Source organism: Lepidochelys olivacea (genome assembly GCF_965140295.1).
Source record: "Lepidochelys olivacea isolate rLepOli2 genome assembly, chromosome: 1".
Classification (NCBI taxonomy): domain Eukaryota; kingdom Metazoa; phylum Chordata; order Testudines; family Cheloniidae; genus Lepidochelys; species Lepidochelys olivacea.
The window spans coordinates 329,363,892-329,381,658 of NC_140411.1; the positions used below are offsets into that span (position 1 = coordinate 329,363,892).

The 17,767-nt window shown below is 42.6% G+C and overlaps 1 protein-coding gene across 1 annotated transcript in view; it reads left to right on the top strand.

Annotated features, from left to right (window-relative positions):
* Positions 1–17,767, top strand: part of RELN (reelin) — a 451,858-nt gene that overhangs the window by 372,918 nt on the left and 61,173 nt on the right. Inside the window, exons 37-40 of the mRNA XM_084611658.1 lie at positions 5,378–5,462; positions 10,523–10,705; positions 17,286–17,457; positions 17,554–17,656. Of these exons, the coding sequence (XP_084467784.1) occupies positions 5,378–5,462; positions 10,523–10,705; positions 17,286–17,457; positions 17,554–17,656 (543 nt within the window). The remainder of the gene's footprint in view (positions 1–5,377; positions 5,463–10,522; positions 10,706–17,285; positions 17,458–17,553; positions 17,657–17,767) is intronic.

The window sequence follows — 17,767 nt, forward strand, 5'->3', positions numbered from 1 at the left end:
CTGGGCTGCTCTCCTCTCTCTGCAGCTCACAGAGGAAGAGTTTTGGTGCTCCATGGTCTGGCCACACTCCCTCTGTTGCTGCTTGGTGACAGACTCTGTACCTCTGCAGCAGCAGGCAGTGATGGTCCTTTTGCTTTCGCTCTTCCTCCTCCTATTTTAACTTTTCTGCATAGTTTTTTGGGCAGTGGGGGGCAGCACTCTTCCACCTTGACATTCCCTCTCCTCCCTGGGTCTGTTAACCTTTTGGGGGTTTAACCCTCCCTGAGCCTCCCCTGCAGCATCTCCCTGCTAGCTCCTCTGCCCCTTCCAGACATGGCAGAGCAGCCAAGAAAGCACCAGGTCAAATCCAAGTGGTGCTCTACATGAGGCAGCCTTGCCAGACTCAGCAGACGGTGAGCTGTGCTCAGGCTTCACACAGCCTTTTGTCCCTAACTCTGTTAGATCCTGAGTTGGACAGGCAAGCAGGGTCCCCTACCCACAGAGGCAGCTGCGACTCCAAATGGGAAAAATGGACTGGGAACCCCAGTGCAGAGCAGGGAGAGGCTCCAAAAGCAAGGAGGACCCTTGACTCACGGGATAAGTCCCAGGGGACCCCTGCAGAACAAAGAGGGGAGGCTTGCAGAGCCAGAAATCCCCCCGCCCCGCAAGTCTTAAAATGGGTCCTGAGTGCCCTGGGGAAAGAAGCAGGGTTTGTAATCAGCTTTCCAGCAAGGAGGACTCTGACAATGAGTTCCCCCTCCCCGTCCCAGAGGAAATGAGGCAGACCTCTCAAGAGGGCTCTAGGTCGTAAGGAAGGCAAGCCACAAAAGGTATCACCAAAGGCACAGCAGAGCTCCTACACTCCCAAAGCACACTAAAAAGGTTAAAAAAAAACTAAAAAAGCTAAAAAAGGGAAAGAAAATGAACAAAAACCCCCAGAAGATAAGAATCTTCTGCCTCCTCTTTCTCCTCCTCCTTCCCCTCCCCCACTGAGGAAGGTGAGCTGTCTGGCTGTGAAACCTGAGCCTACTCTTGAGGGTAAACCGCAGAGTAAATTTCTCCTCTCAAAATCCTCCCCTGAGGATGCAATAGCCCTTCACTTCTCCTTCAAGGGAGTGATGAGGGATTAATGGAATAAGCCTGATAAGGACAAGCGTGTTAACAAGAGCAACCTCAGGCTCTATAACATTCAAGAACCAAAGGACTCTATTGCTGAGATACCAACGGTGACATGCTGTAGCTTCCCTCCCCAGGAATATGTTTATTCCTTAAAAGGGGGAGATCGATCCTAAGGAACCCACAGATAGAAGGACAAAGGCCACTCTCAAAAAAGGGCTTTGAAACCTCTTCTGTCACCCTTTGAACATCCCTGGCAGCTACGTGCTTTGAAAGAGCATCTCCTTCCTGGCTGGAAGATCTCAAAGCCCTTAAAGACATAGATCACCCTGACTTTGGCTCCACTTTAAAGAAATTCTCCCTAACAACAATGTTTGTAGCTGACGTCTCAATGGATGCAATGAGGTCCTCAGCCCAAGCTATGGCTTCCAGCTCAGTAGCCAGGCACCCACTATGGCTCCAGTCTTGGAAGGTGGATACTCACTGTAAGCAGGTTCTATGCTCAGCCAAGCTTACAAAATCCCTCCTTTTTGGAGAAAAGTTGGTTACGGTGATGGCTGACAGTGCAGCAGATCCAAACTGTCTCTCCTTTCTCCACTAAGTGCCCTCAGGAGGTGATACAAACCAGCCTTTACAGTCAGAGGTGCTTCTTTCACTCCTCATCCTCACAGAGGATCACCAAAGGGACAATGGGTTCCCCAGTGGAAAACAGTGGATTTGAAGTCTGGGGCAGGTGGCAGAAGTCCAAATGGAGCTCTAATCCCCTCGTAAAATCCACTTTATGACAAAGATCCCATAGGCCTCCATCCAGAGTTGAAGTTAGGGAGCAGGATTTTCCATTTCCTAGAGGAATGGGTTGCATCAACTACAGACAGTACATCAGGGAAATAGTCAGCCAGGATACTCCCATGACCTGTGGGCTCCACCCCTTCCATTCTTCCTCCAGTCACTCAACTCCCATGACCCCAGAAAACACAATCTGATCCAGAACAAAATATCTTATCTTCTGGATATGGGCATGAAAGAGAGAAGAAAGAAGAAGAAAGGTTATGTGGGTTCTGCTCCATCATCTTCATTGTACAGAAATACGTGTATCAGAGCCATTCTTAACCTCAAAAGGATCAACAAGTGCATGAAGAAAATGAAGGTTTGGATGTAGACCGTGGCCTCTACAATTTCATTCCTGTCCCAGGGGGAGTTCTTGATTTCAGTAGTTCTAGTGGACACATATCCATATCCTTCTCAGACAGTGCCACTGCAAACGTCTGAGGTTCGCCTACAGCAGGAAACATTAGCAGTACCAAACATTCCCATTTAGCCTGTCCTCAGCCCCCAGAGTTGTTACAAAGATGGTGGTGGTGATAATAGCCAGGCTCAGAACTGACCAGTAACCCTGTCGGGATGACATCATGATCAGAGCTCCATCACAGTCAGCAGCGCACAGGGCCACATCTTGAACTTTGAATCTCCTTCCAGAGCATGGCTTCATCATCAGTGCCAAGAAAAGTTCCCTGGTTCCATCCAGGAATTTATTTCCTTGCTCCAGAGCCACAGGAGGCCCACCCTAGTACTATGCCTCCAACTCCAAGGACTTCTGTGTCCTGGATAGGAATCACTTCATGGGCACAGTCACACATCAGATGTCTTCAAGCCTTCATTCTGAAGGTGTGAGACCACGCCCTGTAACACATCAGAGATCAAGGACAGGTTCTGATGGTGTTCAACTCCTTATATTGGTGGTCAGCCCAAGACAATGTCTGCAAAGGCATGCCCATCTCCCTTCCAGATCCTTAGTCCTCACAATCAACGCTCACTTGGAGACCCAAACAGCTCAGGTCCTGTGGAGCCAGGAGGAAAAGGCTCACCAGATAAACCATCTAGAGCTGAAAGTAGTCACGTTAGCTCTGCAAAGGTTCCAGCCTACCCTGAAGGGGATCAATGCCCTGTTTCAATCAGACAGTACGACTATGGTTGGATATTTAAACAACCCTGAATTCAGCATTATACGCAGAAGCAATGGAAATAATGAGTTGGGCAGAACAGTGCCTCCTTTCCCTGAGAGCGAGTCACATCAAAGGGGACCTGAACTAACAGGCAGACTGGCTCAGCAGGCGCAGGGTCAAAAACTCTGAGTGGTGCCTGAATCAGGATGTTTTCGATCTCATCGTTCAGACTGTCAACCTCTCTCCAACCAACCTGTTCTCTGATTGTACAAACACAAGGAGGCCAAAATACTTCACAATGGAGGCAGACCTCAGGTCCGTGAGGACAGATGCTTTATTGTACAGGTGACTGCAGGGCCTACTTTATGTATTTCCACCCTTTCAGCTGCTGGGGAAGGTGGTCCAGAAAATAAAAAGAGAACAGGCAAGGGTAAATATTGATAACTCCTCACTGACCGACAAGACCTTTGGTCTCAGACCTAATAGAGCCCCCACTCCAGCTTCCATGGAGACCAGACATCCTCTCGCAAGGTCCTCTTCTTCATCCAGACCCAAATGGACTTCAACAGCCTTCCCATTGAAAGGGAAGCTCTAGAAAGTCTTGATCTGTCTCCCAGAGTTATTAAGACATTGCTTTCGCCTAGGAGAGCACTAAAAGCATACTCCTTTCTCTGGCCCAGATTCAACAACTGGTGCCAAGAGCACAGTGCAAATCCCAGAAATCCAGGAATTCCAACCATTCTGGACTTCCTCCAAGGAAGCATAGACAAAGGCCTTCAGCCCAGTACCATTGTTTGTCAGGTATCTGTTTTATTAGTGTGCTATTCACAGGGTCTTCGAGCTCCCTGGCAGACAATCCACAGCTAGCCAGATGCCTTCAAGCAGTTTGATTAGCCAGACCAGTTGTCAGGCCGCTCTTTCGAAAATGGGACCTTCCTGTAGTTTTGTGGTCCATGCCTTCAAGCCTCTAACTTCAGTATTGGCCTTTTATTTATCCATTAAGACTTGTTTCTTAGTAGCTGTCAGTTCCTCCAGGAAAGTATCAGAACTCGCAGCCTTATCTATACAGGAAAATTACTGTGTGTTACACGAAAACAAGATGGTGTTCAGGACCTTTCTTCCTAATGTAGATTCCTCCTTGCACACTTGCCAAGGGGTTGTGCTTCCTTTGTTCTTTCCAAAACCACAAAAGCCAACTAAAAAGGTGTAGCACCTTTGATGTCAGGAGAACGTTGAAAATCTATCTCAAGCATACAGAATCCACAAGAAGATTGGGCTCTCTATTTGTGTCCTTCCACCCCAAATGCCAGGGACTCAGAACTTCTAAGTCCTCCATTACAAAGTGGATTAGACTGTGCAATGATAAATTATATGGACTTTTGAGAGAGCTCGCAAAAAGTGAGGTGCTTCTTTCCTATGAAACTTGTTTCATAACCCACCCTGCATCTGTTCGCTGCTTGCTATTTCCCAGACATCGAGAATTGTGGGAGATGCTGTGTTGCAGAATGGAAAATTTCTTGGTGTTAATTTCCTTTCTGCTAGCAACATCTCCCATAATTTGGCCCACCCTGAATGGCTTAAGAGTCAAAGGTCAGATATTAAATGGACTCATTACCATATGACCATTTTCCTTGATCTAATATACATAATCATTTAGTTATCTCTGGAATATGTGGTATTAATGATGTTATGCAAGTTTTACAGCGTGGGAATATCTCATCTGGTAGCAAGCAAGAGCGGGGCAGTGTACCTGCAGCACCAAAAGGCTGATCTGCTTCTGTGAGCGACAGAGAGAGGCGAGCGGCCCAGACATCCAGAATTGCATGTGACAGTGCTAGCAGAAAGGAAATTATCAGTAAGAAATTGTCCATTCTCTCTCTATTTCTGATTTTTTCCAGCATTCTTCCTTCCATGCATCTCTTACCCTATTTATCACAACAGAATATTGCATAGTGATTTCATGAGGTTTTTTTTAAATATTAGGATCATCACTGATCCATGGTATGTTATTCTTCTCACGTTGTGCTGTTTCAAGTGAGATCATATTAAAATATGCTACTATGAAATGGAAAGTTCAAGATCAATGTAAACTCTATTTAGAATACTCATAAAACAGCTATAATAATGCAGATTGCATAACGCAGCTTACTGTCAAGTGTTAGGTATTTCTGTAAAAGTATATATGAATTCTGAAAAAATTGTTTTATCAGTTCTGTTTCTTGATTTTTAAATAAGCCTTTATGGTACTTATTTAGAACTGTGTAGCAAGACTGAAATATAGACACACTAGTGTAACATATGGGAAACAGTAATTTTCTGTGTATGTTCTGTATTTACAGGAAGGGCTGAGAATGCTTGTTTCAAGAGATCTAGATTGTACAAATACTGTATACATCCAGTTTTCATTTAAATTTATAGCAAAAGGTAGGTTCACTCTTTATTTTTGGGTTTTTTCAGTAGCTTTACTCATATATTATAATATTACAGAGAAGTATGTGGGTTTAAATTTACAAAATTAATTTAAGTGGCCATTATTTAATGCTAAATAACAATGAAACTTCTATGGAATTTTTTATCGTGCTCATTTTAATAGAAAATAGGTTCACCATACTAACTCTAACTCAGAAGAAACATCAAACTAATTTTAGGTGTGCTGTTATTTTTTCTCTTGTTAAAGCTATCACCCCTTCTATTCCTACTTCCTTTATCCAGGGTTTTATAACTCGGCCTTAAAATGAAATCCAAGCTCTAGCTCATTATGTCATACGCAGTCTCAACCTAGATACTTGTGCTGCCCAGAAAACGCCATTTTTGAGTATTCTCTACATGCATAAAAGAAAAATGATAATTTAAAGATTTTTAGATTTCATAGGTCAAAATTATTTGAAATGGTTTTTAGCAATTGATTAATTAATAAAATGGTCTCTATACTGGATGATTTACGGGATTAGTAACAAACTGTGGAGATTTCATGTGCTCATTGCTTATTTAATCTAACCCAGTTGGACAGAGATCAAAAGTTGCCAACATCTGACTTCCAAGTAGACATAATATAAATGAACATAGGAATTATGATTAATACAATATGAAGAGTAATCAGTGTTCACCAGAAATAACAAGCGCCAAACAGTTTATCCAATATAGGTCTGATCAAGCTGGTGATGCAGTCTGATCCTCATTTCCAAATTACCTGACTTTTTTTTTTTTTGCTTGTGTCATAACTTCGTTATGAAAAGGACGTGTGTGTGTGCGGACCACAGAAGCTGCATGGGGCCCCAGTAACTCAGTGGAGCTCCACACAGGCACAGGGGTCCACTTGTACAGAGCTTGAATTCCTGCAATTCTTGTGCATGCAGAATTCCTATTAACTTAATGGGGAGTTACATGCAGCTAAGGGCTGCACAATTGCACCCAAGTTACTAGTTTCTTTGCCAAAGAACAAGACCAAAATAAAAGTTCGGAACCACATTGGGTATTTTTTAAACAAAAGTCTGAAGTCAATTTCTCTTTGGGCAATTTAAAAAAAATCCATGTGGATTCAGCTTGGATCTTTCCAGTCTGTCATGTAATAATATAATTTGGCTGCTTGCTCCTATTATTAAACGCCTTTATGGAAATAAGAGGAAAACTATTATGACCATGCCCAAATAGCCCATGTTAAAAGCAAAATCTTGGTTGATGACTTCTTGTTTTTCAAAATTCCCCCTTCAAAAATAATAATAATAAAAATATATGACCATTGCCAAGGTGCTTGAAAGTGCAGCTCAGTATACTTATCATTCCAATAAGCATGCATAATAAAAACATTACAGGTCAGATTCTGAAGCAGGGCTGTAGACTCCCTGTAAGATCTACTTTTGGAGCAAGATGCTAGTCAGCATTAGTAAGAGTTTCAGAATCTGACCCTATGTTAATAACTAGATATTACAGAGAGTTTTTTAAGCTTGGTAACATAGGACAGAAAACCCAATAATAATGGGGGATTTCAACATCCTCTTATTGACTGGGAACACGTCGCCTCAGGATGGGATGCAGAGATAACATTGCTAGACATTATTAATGACTGCTTCTTGGAGCAGTTTGTCCTGGAAACCACAAGGGGAGAGGCACAGGTTCTGGTCCCAGAGGTGAATATAGCAGACCCGCTTGGTAATAGTGACCACAATGTAATTAAATTTGACATCCTTGTGGGGGGGGCAAATTCCAAAGAAACCCATCACTGTAGCATTTAACTTGAAAAAAGGGGAACTACACAGAAATGAGGAGACTAGTAAAACAGAAATTAGAACGAAGAATCCCAAGAGTGAAATGGCTACAAGCTGCATGGAAACTTTTTAAAAACACAATAATAGAGGCTCAAACTGTATGTATACCCCAAATTAAAAAAACAACAGTAAGAGGACCAAAAAAACCCCACCACCCTGTCTAAACAGCAGAGTAAATAAGGCAATTAGAGACCCAAAAAATCTTGTTAAAAATAGGAAAATAGAAAGAAGCATAAACTCGGGCAAGTCAAGTGTAAAAGTATAATTCGGCAGGCCAAAAAAGAATTTGAAAAGTAACTAGCAAAAGACACAAAAACTAACTGCAAAATTTTATGTAAGTACATCATACACAGGAAGCCTGCCAAACAATCAGTGAGGCCACTGGACGATCAAGGTGCTAAAGAAGCACTCCAGGAAGACAATGTCATTGCAGAGAAGCTGAATTAATTCTTTGCATCATCTTCATTGCAGAGGATGAGAGGGAGATTCCCTCACCTGAGCCATTCTTTTTAGGTGACAGATCTGAGGAACTGTCCCAGATTGAGGTATCAAAAGAGGAGGTTTTGGAACAAATTGATAAATTAAACAGTAATTAGTCCTCAGGACCAGATGATATTTACCCAAGAGTTTTGCAGGAACTCAAATACAAAACTGCAGAACTACTAACTGTGGTATGTAACTTATCACCTAAATCAGCCTCCATGCCAGATGACGGCTGATATCTAATGTAACACCAATTTTTTAAAAAGACTCCAGAGGTAAGCCTCAATTTAGTACCAGGCAAATGGGTTGAATATATAGTGAAGTACAGAATTATCAGACACATAGATGAACATGATATTTTGGGGAAAAGTCAATATGGTTTTTGTAAAGGGAAATCATGCCTCACCAATTTGTTAGAATTCTTTGGGGAGTCAACAAACATGTGGACAAGGATGATGCAGTGGATAGAGTATATTTGGACTTTCAGAAAGCCTTTGACAAGATCCCTCACCAAAGGCTCTTAAACAAAGTAAGGAATCATAGGATAAGAGGGAAGGTCCTCTCATATATGGATCAGCAACAGGTTACAAGAGGAAACAAAGGATGGGAATAAATGGTCAATTTTCACAATAGAGAGAGGTAAATATCAGGATCCTCAATTATCTGTACTGGGACCAGTGCTGTTCAGCATATTCATAAATGATCTGGAAAAAAGGGTAAACAATGAGGTGGCATAGTTAGCAGATGATTCAAATGTTTACAAGTTAGTTAAGTACAAAGCAGACTGTGAAGAGTTACAAAGGGATCTCACAGACTGGGCATCAAAATGGCAGATGAAATTCAATGTTGGTAAATGCAAAGTAACGAACATTTGAAAACATAACCCCAACTATACATACAAAATGGTGGGGTCTAAATTTAGTTATGGCTCAAGAAAGATATCTTGGAGTCATCATGGATTCTTCTCTGACAACATCTGCCGATGTGCAGCAGCAGTCAAAAAAGCTAACACAATGTTGGAGCCGTTAGGAAAGGGCTAGATAATAAAACAGAAAATATCATAATACCACTATATAAATCCAGAGTATGCCCACACCTTGAATACTGCACACAGTTCTGGTCATGCCATCTCATAAAACGTATATTAAAATTGGAAAAAGTACAGAGAAGGGCAACAAAAATGAGTAGAGGTATGGAACAGCCTCCATGTGGGGAAAGACTGAAGAACTGGAACTGGAACTGTTCAACCTGGAAAAGAGATGACTGAGGAGAGAAATGACAGAGGTATATAAAATCATGAATGGTGTGGAAAAAGTGAATAAGGAAATGTTATTTACCCCTTTATATAACATAGGAACCAGAGGTCACCCAATGAAATTCACAGGCAGCAGGTTTCGAACAAACATAAGAAAGTACTTCTTCACACAACACACAGTCAACATGTGGAACTCCTTGCCAAGGGATGTTGTGAAGGCCAAAACTATAACTTCGTTCAAAAAAGGATTAGATAAGTTCCTAAAGGATAGATCCATCAATGGCGATTAGCCAAGATGGTCAGGGATACAGCCTGATGCTCTGTGTGTCCCTAAACCTCTGACTGCCAGAAGCTGGAACTGGAAGATAAGGGGTGGATCACTCAATAAATTGCCCTGTTCTGTTCACTACCTCTGAAACATCTGGTACTGGCCACTGTCAGGAGACAGGATACTGGACTAGTTGAACCATTGGTCTGACCCATTATGGCCATTCTTATGTTCTCATGAAGGAAGGATGGTCTTGTGTTTAAGGGTCAGGTCTGGTAATCAAGAGACTTGAGTTTTACTCTTGGATCAGCCACAGAATTCCTGGCCTAGATTGAAGGTGCAAAGCATTTTTTTTTCATTAAAACTTATAAGTAAATACCTACTGATCATTCAATCAGTAAAACAACTCACATGAATAAAGTTGCTGACATGATTGCTTGTAGGATTAGCTTGTAAATGCTTGAGGACGAGGACTGTCTGCCCAATAGGTGTGGATGTTGTGGGTACTGCTATAACACAGGTGATAATACTAATAATTTGTGATACTATGAGATACTATGATACTGTGTTGATATAATTTGTGGTACTATAAACAAATATTGATCTGTTGAAAAACGGTTGTTGTTTTGTAGGAAAGGAAATGGTTTGCCTGAAATAAAAAATGATAATGCTGAGATTGCTTTGGGTCTAAATAAATTAACTATTATTATATATATCATTAATATTCTTGTAAAAGCAGCAAAGAGTCCTGTGGCACCTTATAGACTAACAGACGTTTGGAGCATAAGCTTTCATGGGTGAATACCCACTTCATCGGATGCATGTCCGACGAAGTGGGTATTCACCCACGAAAGCTTATGCTCCAATACGTCTGTTAGTGTACAAGGTGCCACAGGACTCTTTGCCGCTTTTACAGATCCAAACTAACACGGCTACCCCTCTGATGATTAATAGGCATGCAAATTTAACCCTTACATCAGTAGCATTTTCCAGAGTCCCATCCAGGTGAATGCTTAAGAGGATGCATACATACAGTATGTGTATTACCTGCCAACAGTTAAAGTTGTTATAAAAAAACAGTGATGCATAATGTAAAAATCTGTAATAAAAGTACGAGTAGCCTAATTACATTTAAATATGAATATATGTTTATAAAGTAGTGTTTCTTGCAAATCAGATTATAATGAATGTAAATGTATTCACTTTTCTGTAGGTACCCCAGAGAGGTCTCATTCCATTCTGTTACAATACTCCATCAACGGTGGCATCACTTGGCATCTAATAGATGAGTTTTACTTCACTCAAACTACTGATGTTCTCTTCATTAACGTTCCACTACCAAACACTGCGGAAACCAATTCTACACGTTTCAGGCTCTGGCAACCTTACAACAATGGTAAAGATGATAAATACACGTTATTCCAAATACATGCTTACATAATTATATTTCTGAAGTTGTTTTGGCTAAATAATAATCAGGACTCTCAATCTTGTACAGTATTCTGTTATAATTATATACAGGATGTTTAATACTCAAATTTCAAGTTTTTTGGACTTGATTTGCTAGCCATTACAATACCATTATGTCAAGGTTCCTCCCCCACTCTGAACTCTAGGGTACAGATGTGGGGACCTGCATGAAAAACCTCCTAAGCTTATCTTTACCAGCTTAGGTCAAAACTTCCCCAAGGTACAAAATATTACACCCGTTGTCCTTGGACTGGCCACTACCACCACCAAACTAATACTGGTTACTGGGGAAGAGCTGTTTGGATGCGTCCTTCCCCCCAAAATACTTCCCAAAACCTTGCACCCCACTTCCTGGACAAGGTTTGGTAAAAAGCCTCACCAATTTGCCTAGGTGACTACAGACCCAGACCCTTGGATCTTAAGAACAATGAACAATCCTCCCAACACTTGCACCCACCCTTTCCTGGGAAATGTTGGATAAAAAGCCTCACCAATTTGCATAGGTGACCACAGACCCAAACCCTTGGATCTGAGAACAATGAAAAAGCATTCAGTTTTTTACAAGAAGACTTTTAATAAAAAATAGAAGTAAATAGAAATAAAGAAATCCCCCCTGTAAAATCAGGATGGTAGATATCTTACAGGGTAATTAGATTCAAAAACATAGAGAACCCCTCTAGGCAAAACCTTAAGTTACAAAAAAGATACATAGACAGAAATAGTTATTCTATTCAGCACAATTCTTTTCTCAGCCATTTAAAGAAATCATAATCTAACACGTACCTAGCTAGATTACTTACTAAAAGTTCTAAGACTCCATTCCTGGTCTATCCCCGGTAAAGACCAGCATATAGACAGACACAGACCCTTTGTTTCTCTCCCTCCTCCCAGCTTTTGAAAGTATCTTGTCTCCTCATTGGTCATTTTGGTCAGGTGCCAGCGAGGTTACCTTTAGCTTCTTTAACCCTTTACAGGTGAGAGGAGCTTTCCCCTGGCCAGGAGGGATTTCAAAGGGGTTTACCCTTCCCTTTATATTTATGACACGCCCCCCAAATCTCAGCTAGGGTGAAACACTGGCTGGGATTTCTTCCTGGAGCTCTAGGAAAAACAGAGTTAATAAGACACATGCATCTCTAAATATACTACCAAGTACATAAAGACTAACAATATTTTCCACATCTCAAGGACGATTTTAACCAGTTGATTCTGGGAAACTTTCACGGGAGAGTGCATCAGCCACTTTGTTAGAAGCTCCTGAGATGTGTTGGATGTCGAAATCAAAATCTTGGAGAGCTAAACTCCACCGAAGAAGTTTTTTGTTAGTTTCCTTGACGGTGTGAAGCCACTTCAGTGCAGCATGGTCGGTTTGCAGGTGGAAACGCCGTCCCCAAACATATGGGCGTAGCTTTTCCAGAGCATAGACAATGGCGTAACATTCTTTTTCAGTGACTGACCAGTTGCTTTCCCTCTCAGACAGTTTTTTGCTGAGAAACACTACAGTGTGGAATTCTTGATCAGGTCCTTTCTGCATTAAAACTGCTCCCACACCACGCTCGGACGCATCTGTGGTTACTAGGAACGGTTTGTCAAAGTCTGGGGCCCTTAGTACAGGGTCAGACATGAGTGTCGCTTTAAGCTTGTTAAAGGCCTTCTGACACTTTTCGGTCCACTGAACAGCATTTGGCTGTTTCTTTTTGGTTAGGTCTGTCAGTGGGGCAGCAATTTGGCTGTAGTGCGGTACAAATCGTCTGTAATAACCGGCCAAGCCTAAGAAGGATTGAACCTGTTTCTTTGACTTTGGGACAGGCCACTTTTGAATAGCATCCACTTTGGCCTGTAGGGGGCTGATAGTTCCTTGACCCACTTGGTGTCCAAGGTAAGTCACTCTGTTTAGGCCTATTTGACACTTCTTAGCCTTAACAGTTAGTCCTGCCTCCCTTATGCGCTCAAGGACTTTTTGTAGATGTTCCAGGTGGTCTGCCCAGGAATCCGAAAATATGGCCACGTCATCAAGGTAGGCGACTGCATATTCTCCTAATCCCGCTAGGAGACCATCTACAAGTCTTTGGAAAGTGGCGAGTGCATTTCGCAGCCCGAAAGGGAGTACATTAAATTCATACAGCCCGAGATGTGTGATGAAGGCTGACCTTTCCTTGGCAGATTCATCTAGCGGTACCTGCCAGTACCCCTTGGTTAAGTCCAAGGTAGAGATGAACTGGGCCCGCCCCAGTTTCTCTAATAGTTCATCTGTGCGTGGCATTGGATAGTTGTCTGGGCGAGTTACAGCATTTAGCTTACGGTAGTCCACGCAAAAACGTATTTCCCCATCTGGTTTGGGAACTAGAACCACTGGAGATGCCCATGCACTTTCAGAGGGGCGGATTACACCCATCTGTAACATATCCTGGATCTCTCGTTCTATAGCAGTTTTAGCTTGAGGAGACACCCGGTAAGGTTGGACCCTAATTGGGTGAGCATTACCTGTGTCAATGGAGTGGTATGCCCGTTCAGTCAGTCCTGGGGTGGCTGAGAACGTTGGCGCGTAGCTAGTGCACAGCTCCTGGATCTGCTGTCGCTGCATACGCCCAAGGGTCATGGAGAGGTTCACCTCTTCCACACCACCAGTAGTAAACACCTTCAGGCCACTCAGCGTCGTCTCCTCCCTGGGCTGTAAACTGACAAACCTTTAATTCTCTGGAATAAAAGGGCTTTAGAGAATTAATATGGTACACCTTAGGCTTTCGGTTGGAGGTGGGGAATGCTATGAGATAATTAACAGCTCCCAGGCGCTCCTGGACCATGAATGGCCCTTCCCACGATGCTTCCATTTTATGGGCCTGGAGCGCCTTTAAGACCATGACCTGGTCCCCTACTTTGAAGGAACGCTCTCTGGCATGTTTATCATACCAGGCTTTTTGCTCTTTTTGAGCATCCTGTAAGTTTTCTTTAGCAAGGGCTAAAGAGGTTCGGAGGGTGTTTTGTAGGTTGGTTACAAAGTCCAGAATATTAGTTCCTGGAGAAAGTGTAAATCCCTCCCATTGCTGCTTCACCAACTGCAATGGCCCCTTAACCTCACGGCCACATACAAGTTCAAATGGGGAAAACCCTAAACTGGGATGTGGTACAGCTCTGTAGGCAAAGAGCAACTGCTGCAACACTAGGTCCCAATCATTGGAGTGCTCATTTACAAATTTACGTATCATGGCCCCCAAAGTTCCATTAAACTTCTCCACCATGCCATTTGTTTGATGGTGGTAAGGAGTGGCAACCAAGTGATTTACCCCATGAGCTTCCCAAAGGTTTTTCATAGTTCCTGCCAGGAAATTAGTCCCTGCATCTGTGAGGATGTCGGAGGGCCAACCTACCCTGGCAAAAATGTCTGCTAGTGCCTGGCACACACTTTTAGCCCTGGTGTTGCTTAGAGCTACTGCTTCCGGCCATCGGGTGGCAAAATCCATGAAAGTCAGTATGTACTGCTTTCCTCTGGGTGTCTTTTTCGGAAAAGGACCCAGAATATCCACAGCTATTCGCTGAAATGGAACTTCAATGATGGGGAGTGGCTGGAGAGGGGCTTTGACCTGGTCTTGGGGTTTTCAAAGGGGTTTACCCTTCCCTTTATATTCATTACATTTGCACTTTTTATGCATGCAGTTTCCATAATACTGGTGGATGTTTTAAAATAAAAGTATGTAATTTAATATCACTGGGACTACTTGCATAAAATTAGCAGGATTTGGTCCTTAGGGGAGTTTAGAAATGTAATCTATAAAATTAAATTTGTTGAGGTCTGTCTCATTATTCTTAATGGGCCTGATTGTCATTTACACTAAGCACCCTTTACATGATTCTGACTGTGTAGACAGGGTCATTGGTGTAAATGACAATCATGCCCAATATGCCCTAGAAGGCATTAAAAGCAGAATAAGAAAAATATACTTCGTGCATAATCTGCTAGTTAAAGTAGAAAGGTAAACTTCAAAGCAATATATAAATCCAAAGGGATGTTGTCTGTTCCTACTGAGTTTAGGATATACATCTGATGAAGAAGAAATATCTTAGTAACCCCACAAAGGATTCATAACATGATGTTGACATCAAAACACTGAAAAATTCTAGTGATAATTTAAACACAGTAATACAACAATTGTTTTATTTCAGGTGGTTTGGTTTCTTGCTTATATACAGCTTTTTGTTATTTCTAGCTCACCATTGGTTGGTTTAATTATCTCAAAGCCAATTCAGACCCAGTCCTAATAATCCTCCCCCAAAAAGAAAAGGAGGACTTGTGGCACTTTAGAGACTAACAGATTTATTTGAGCATAAGCTTTCATGAGCTACAGCTCACTTCATCGAATACATCTTTCTGGTGGACTTCCCGCAAATGTTTAATGACATCCTCCCTTTCAGACAGTATCCTTAAATAGTAAACATCCTAGAGAGAAGGCCCTGCAGCCTCCTCTCTGATAACATCAAGCACACTTTGTGGATTATCTAGAAAGAGGCAATTATGCAAAAGAGCCATCCTACCCAGCTCAAAAGCATGGAAATGTGTACACAAGAAACAAAGAAAGTAGGCCATACTTACAGGATGGGAGACTCTATCCTGGGAAGCAGTGACTCTGAAAAAGATTTGGGAGTCATGATGGGTCATCAGTTGAACACAAGCTTCCAGTGCAACATGATGGCCTAAAAGCTAATTCAATCCTTGGATGCATAAATAGGGGAATTTCAAGTAGGAGTAGAGACATTATTTTTCCTCTGTATTTGCCATTACTGTGTTCAGTTGATCTGTCCATGGTTCAAGAAGGATGCTGATAAATTGGAGAGAGCTAAGAAAAGAGCACAAGAATGATTTGATTAGAAAACATGCCTTAAAGTAACAGTGGCAAGGAGCTCAATTTATTTAGCTTAACAAAGAGAAGGTTAAGAGGCGACCTGTTTATATCTGTAAGTACCTGTATCAGGAACAAATATTTAATAATGGGCTCTTCAATCTAGCATAGAAAGGTATAACGCAATCCAACAGCTGGAAGTTGAAGCTAGACAAATTCAGACTGGCAATAAGGCATACATTTTTAACAGTGAGAATAATTAACCAGTGGAACAATTTATCAAAGTTGTGGTGTTTTAAATCAAGATTGGGTGGTTTTTGTAAAAGATATCCTCGAGGAATTCTTTTGTGGAAGTTCTGAGGTCTGTGTTATACAGGAGGTCAGATTAGATGATCACAATGATACCGTCTAGCCTTGGAATCTAAAAATCTGTTAATTATAATTAAGGCTGTGAGTCTTTCACAGGGTCACGGAAGTCATGGATTCCATGACTTTCCAGAACCTCCATGACTCCCACAGCTGCAGCGCTGGTGCGGCTGATCCCAGGGCTGCCTTAGCAGCTGGAGCAGCCCTGGGGCCAGCTGCACCAGTTGCTGCTTCAGCAGCCCCAGGCAGTTGGTCCCAGCTGCTGCCCCGGAGCAGCAGTCTGGGAGCAGCAGTGGCACCCCGGGCTGCCTCCCTCCCCCCCCGCCCCCGCCAGCAGCGGTGACGGCAGCACCCTGGGCCACCCTCCCCCTCTCCCCCAGCAGCAGCAGCTGCAGGGCCCTGGGCCGCCCCTGCCCAGAGGATCAGCAGCAGCAGCGGGATCCCGGGCCGCCCCCTGCCCAGAGCAGCAGCGGTGGTGGTGGGGCCTTGGGCTGCCCCTCCACTCAGGAGCAGCGGCGGGGCCCCAGGACATCCCCTCCCAGGAGCAGCAGCGACCACCAGAGCATCCCCTCCCCCTGGCCCCAGAATAGCAGCGTCTGCTAGAGCGCCCCCTTTTCCCCAGCATCTAAGATTTAGTTAGGGGTATTTTTAGTAAAAGTCATGGACAGGTCTCTGGCCATGACTTTTTGTTTATTGCCCGTGACCTGTCCACGACTTTTACTAAAAATACCCATGACTAAATCGTAGCCTTAATCATTACCTCTGTGACATATCTGAGTTCCACCGCTTATTTGGGAGTATGGAGACTGCCACCAAAGTTTTCTTTCTCTCCAATGTGTGTTTATCTGACTAGGACTGAAGAGCTCTAAGTTGGTCCAGGGAGATTATTCAGTTCAAGTCACTTGTGACTCATCCACAAATTATACAGCTTAATCATCAGTTTTGACTTTTTGGACCATTAACTCAATGAATTTTTTATTATAGCTTACTTTGCAAAGTAAATATGACTTTACTGAAAGATACTTGCAAAACCATTTTTCACACTTCAGTCAGTCATTACTTTTGTGCAGGTTTCTTATTTTGGAAGAATACTCTATGCTTAGGGGCAGATAGGGCCAGATCGTGGTGCCCTGATGCACCCTGATGAGTACTTTATCATGCATATGGCCCAGTGAAGTCAGTGGGACAGGATACTCATGAAAGCAGCTGTTCACCAATGCAGTGAGACTTTTGTACTCTAGCCCACAGTTATTTGTTATCACTCTTTTCTCTAAAAGTTAACACAATACATTCTCCCTTTCTTCTTAGGTAAGAAAGAAGAAATCTGGATTATAGATGATTTCATTATTGATGGAAACAACCTAAAGAATTCTGTTATACTTCTGGATACGTTTGACTTTGGGCCTAAAGAGGATAACTGGCTTTTCTACCCTGGTGGTAATATTGGGCTTTATTGTCCGTATTCGTCAAAGCGAGCCCCGTACGTATTAAAAGAATCCACCTCTCAGCAATAAATTGGAAATAAATAGCCATCAAATAAACCAGACCTAAAATACCTCTTTCCTTTTTGTGGTAGGGAGGAAGATTCTGCTATGGTATTTGTTTCAAATGAAGTTGGAGAACATTCCATTACAACAAGGGAATTGAATGTGAATGAGAACACCATAATCCAGTTTGAGGTACTTATCCCCATAATGTTTTCTTACATGTGGAGTTTTAATCTTTCTTGCCCTCATTTTGGCATTTTGTTTCCTCTCTGGTGTTTGCCCAATATAGAGATCTGTATAATT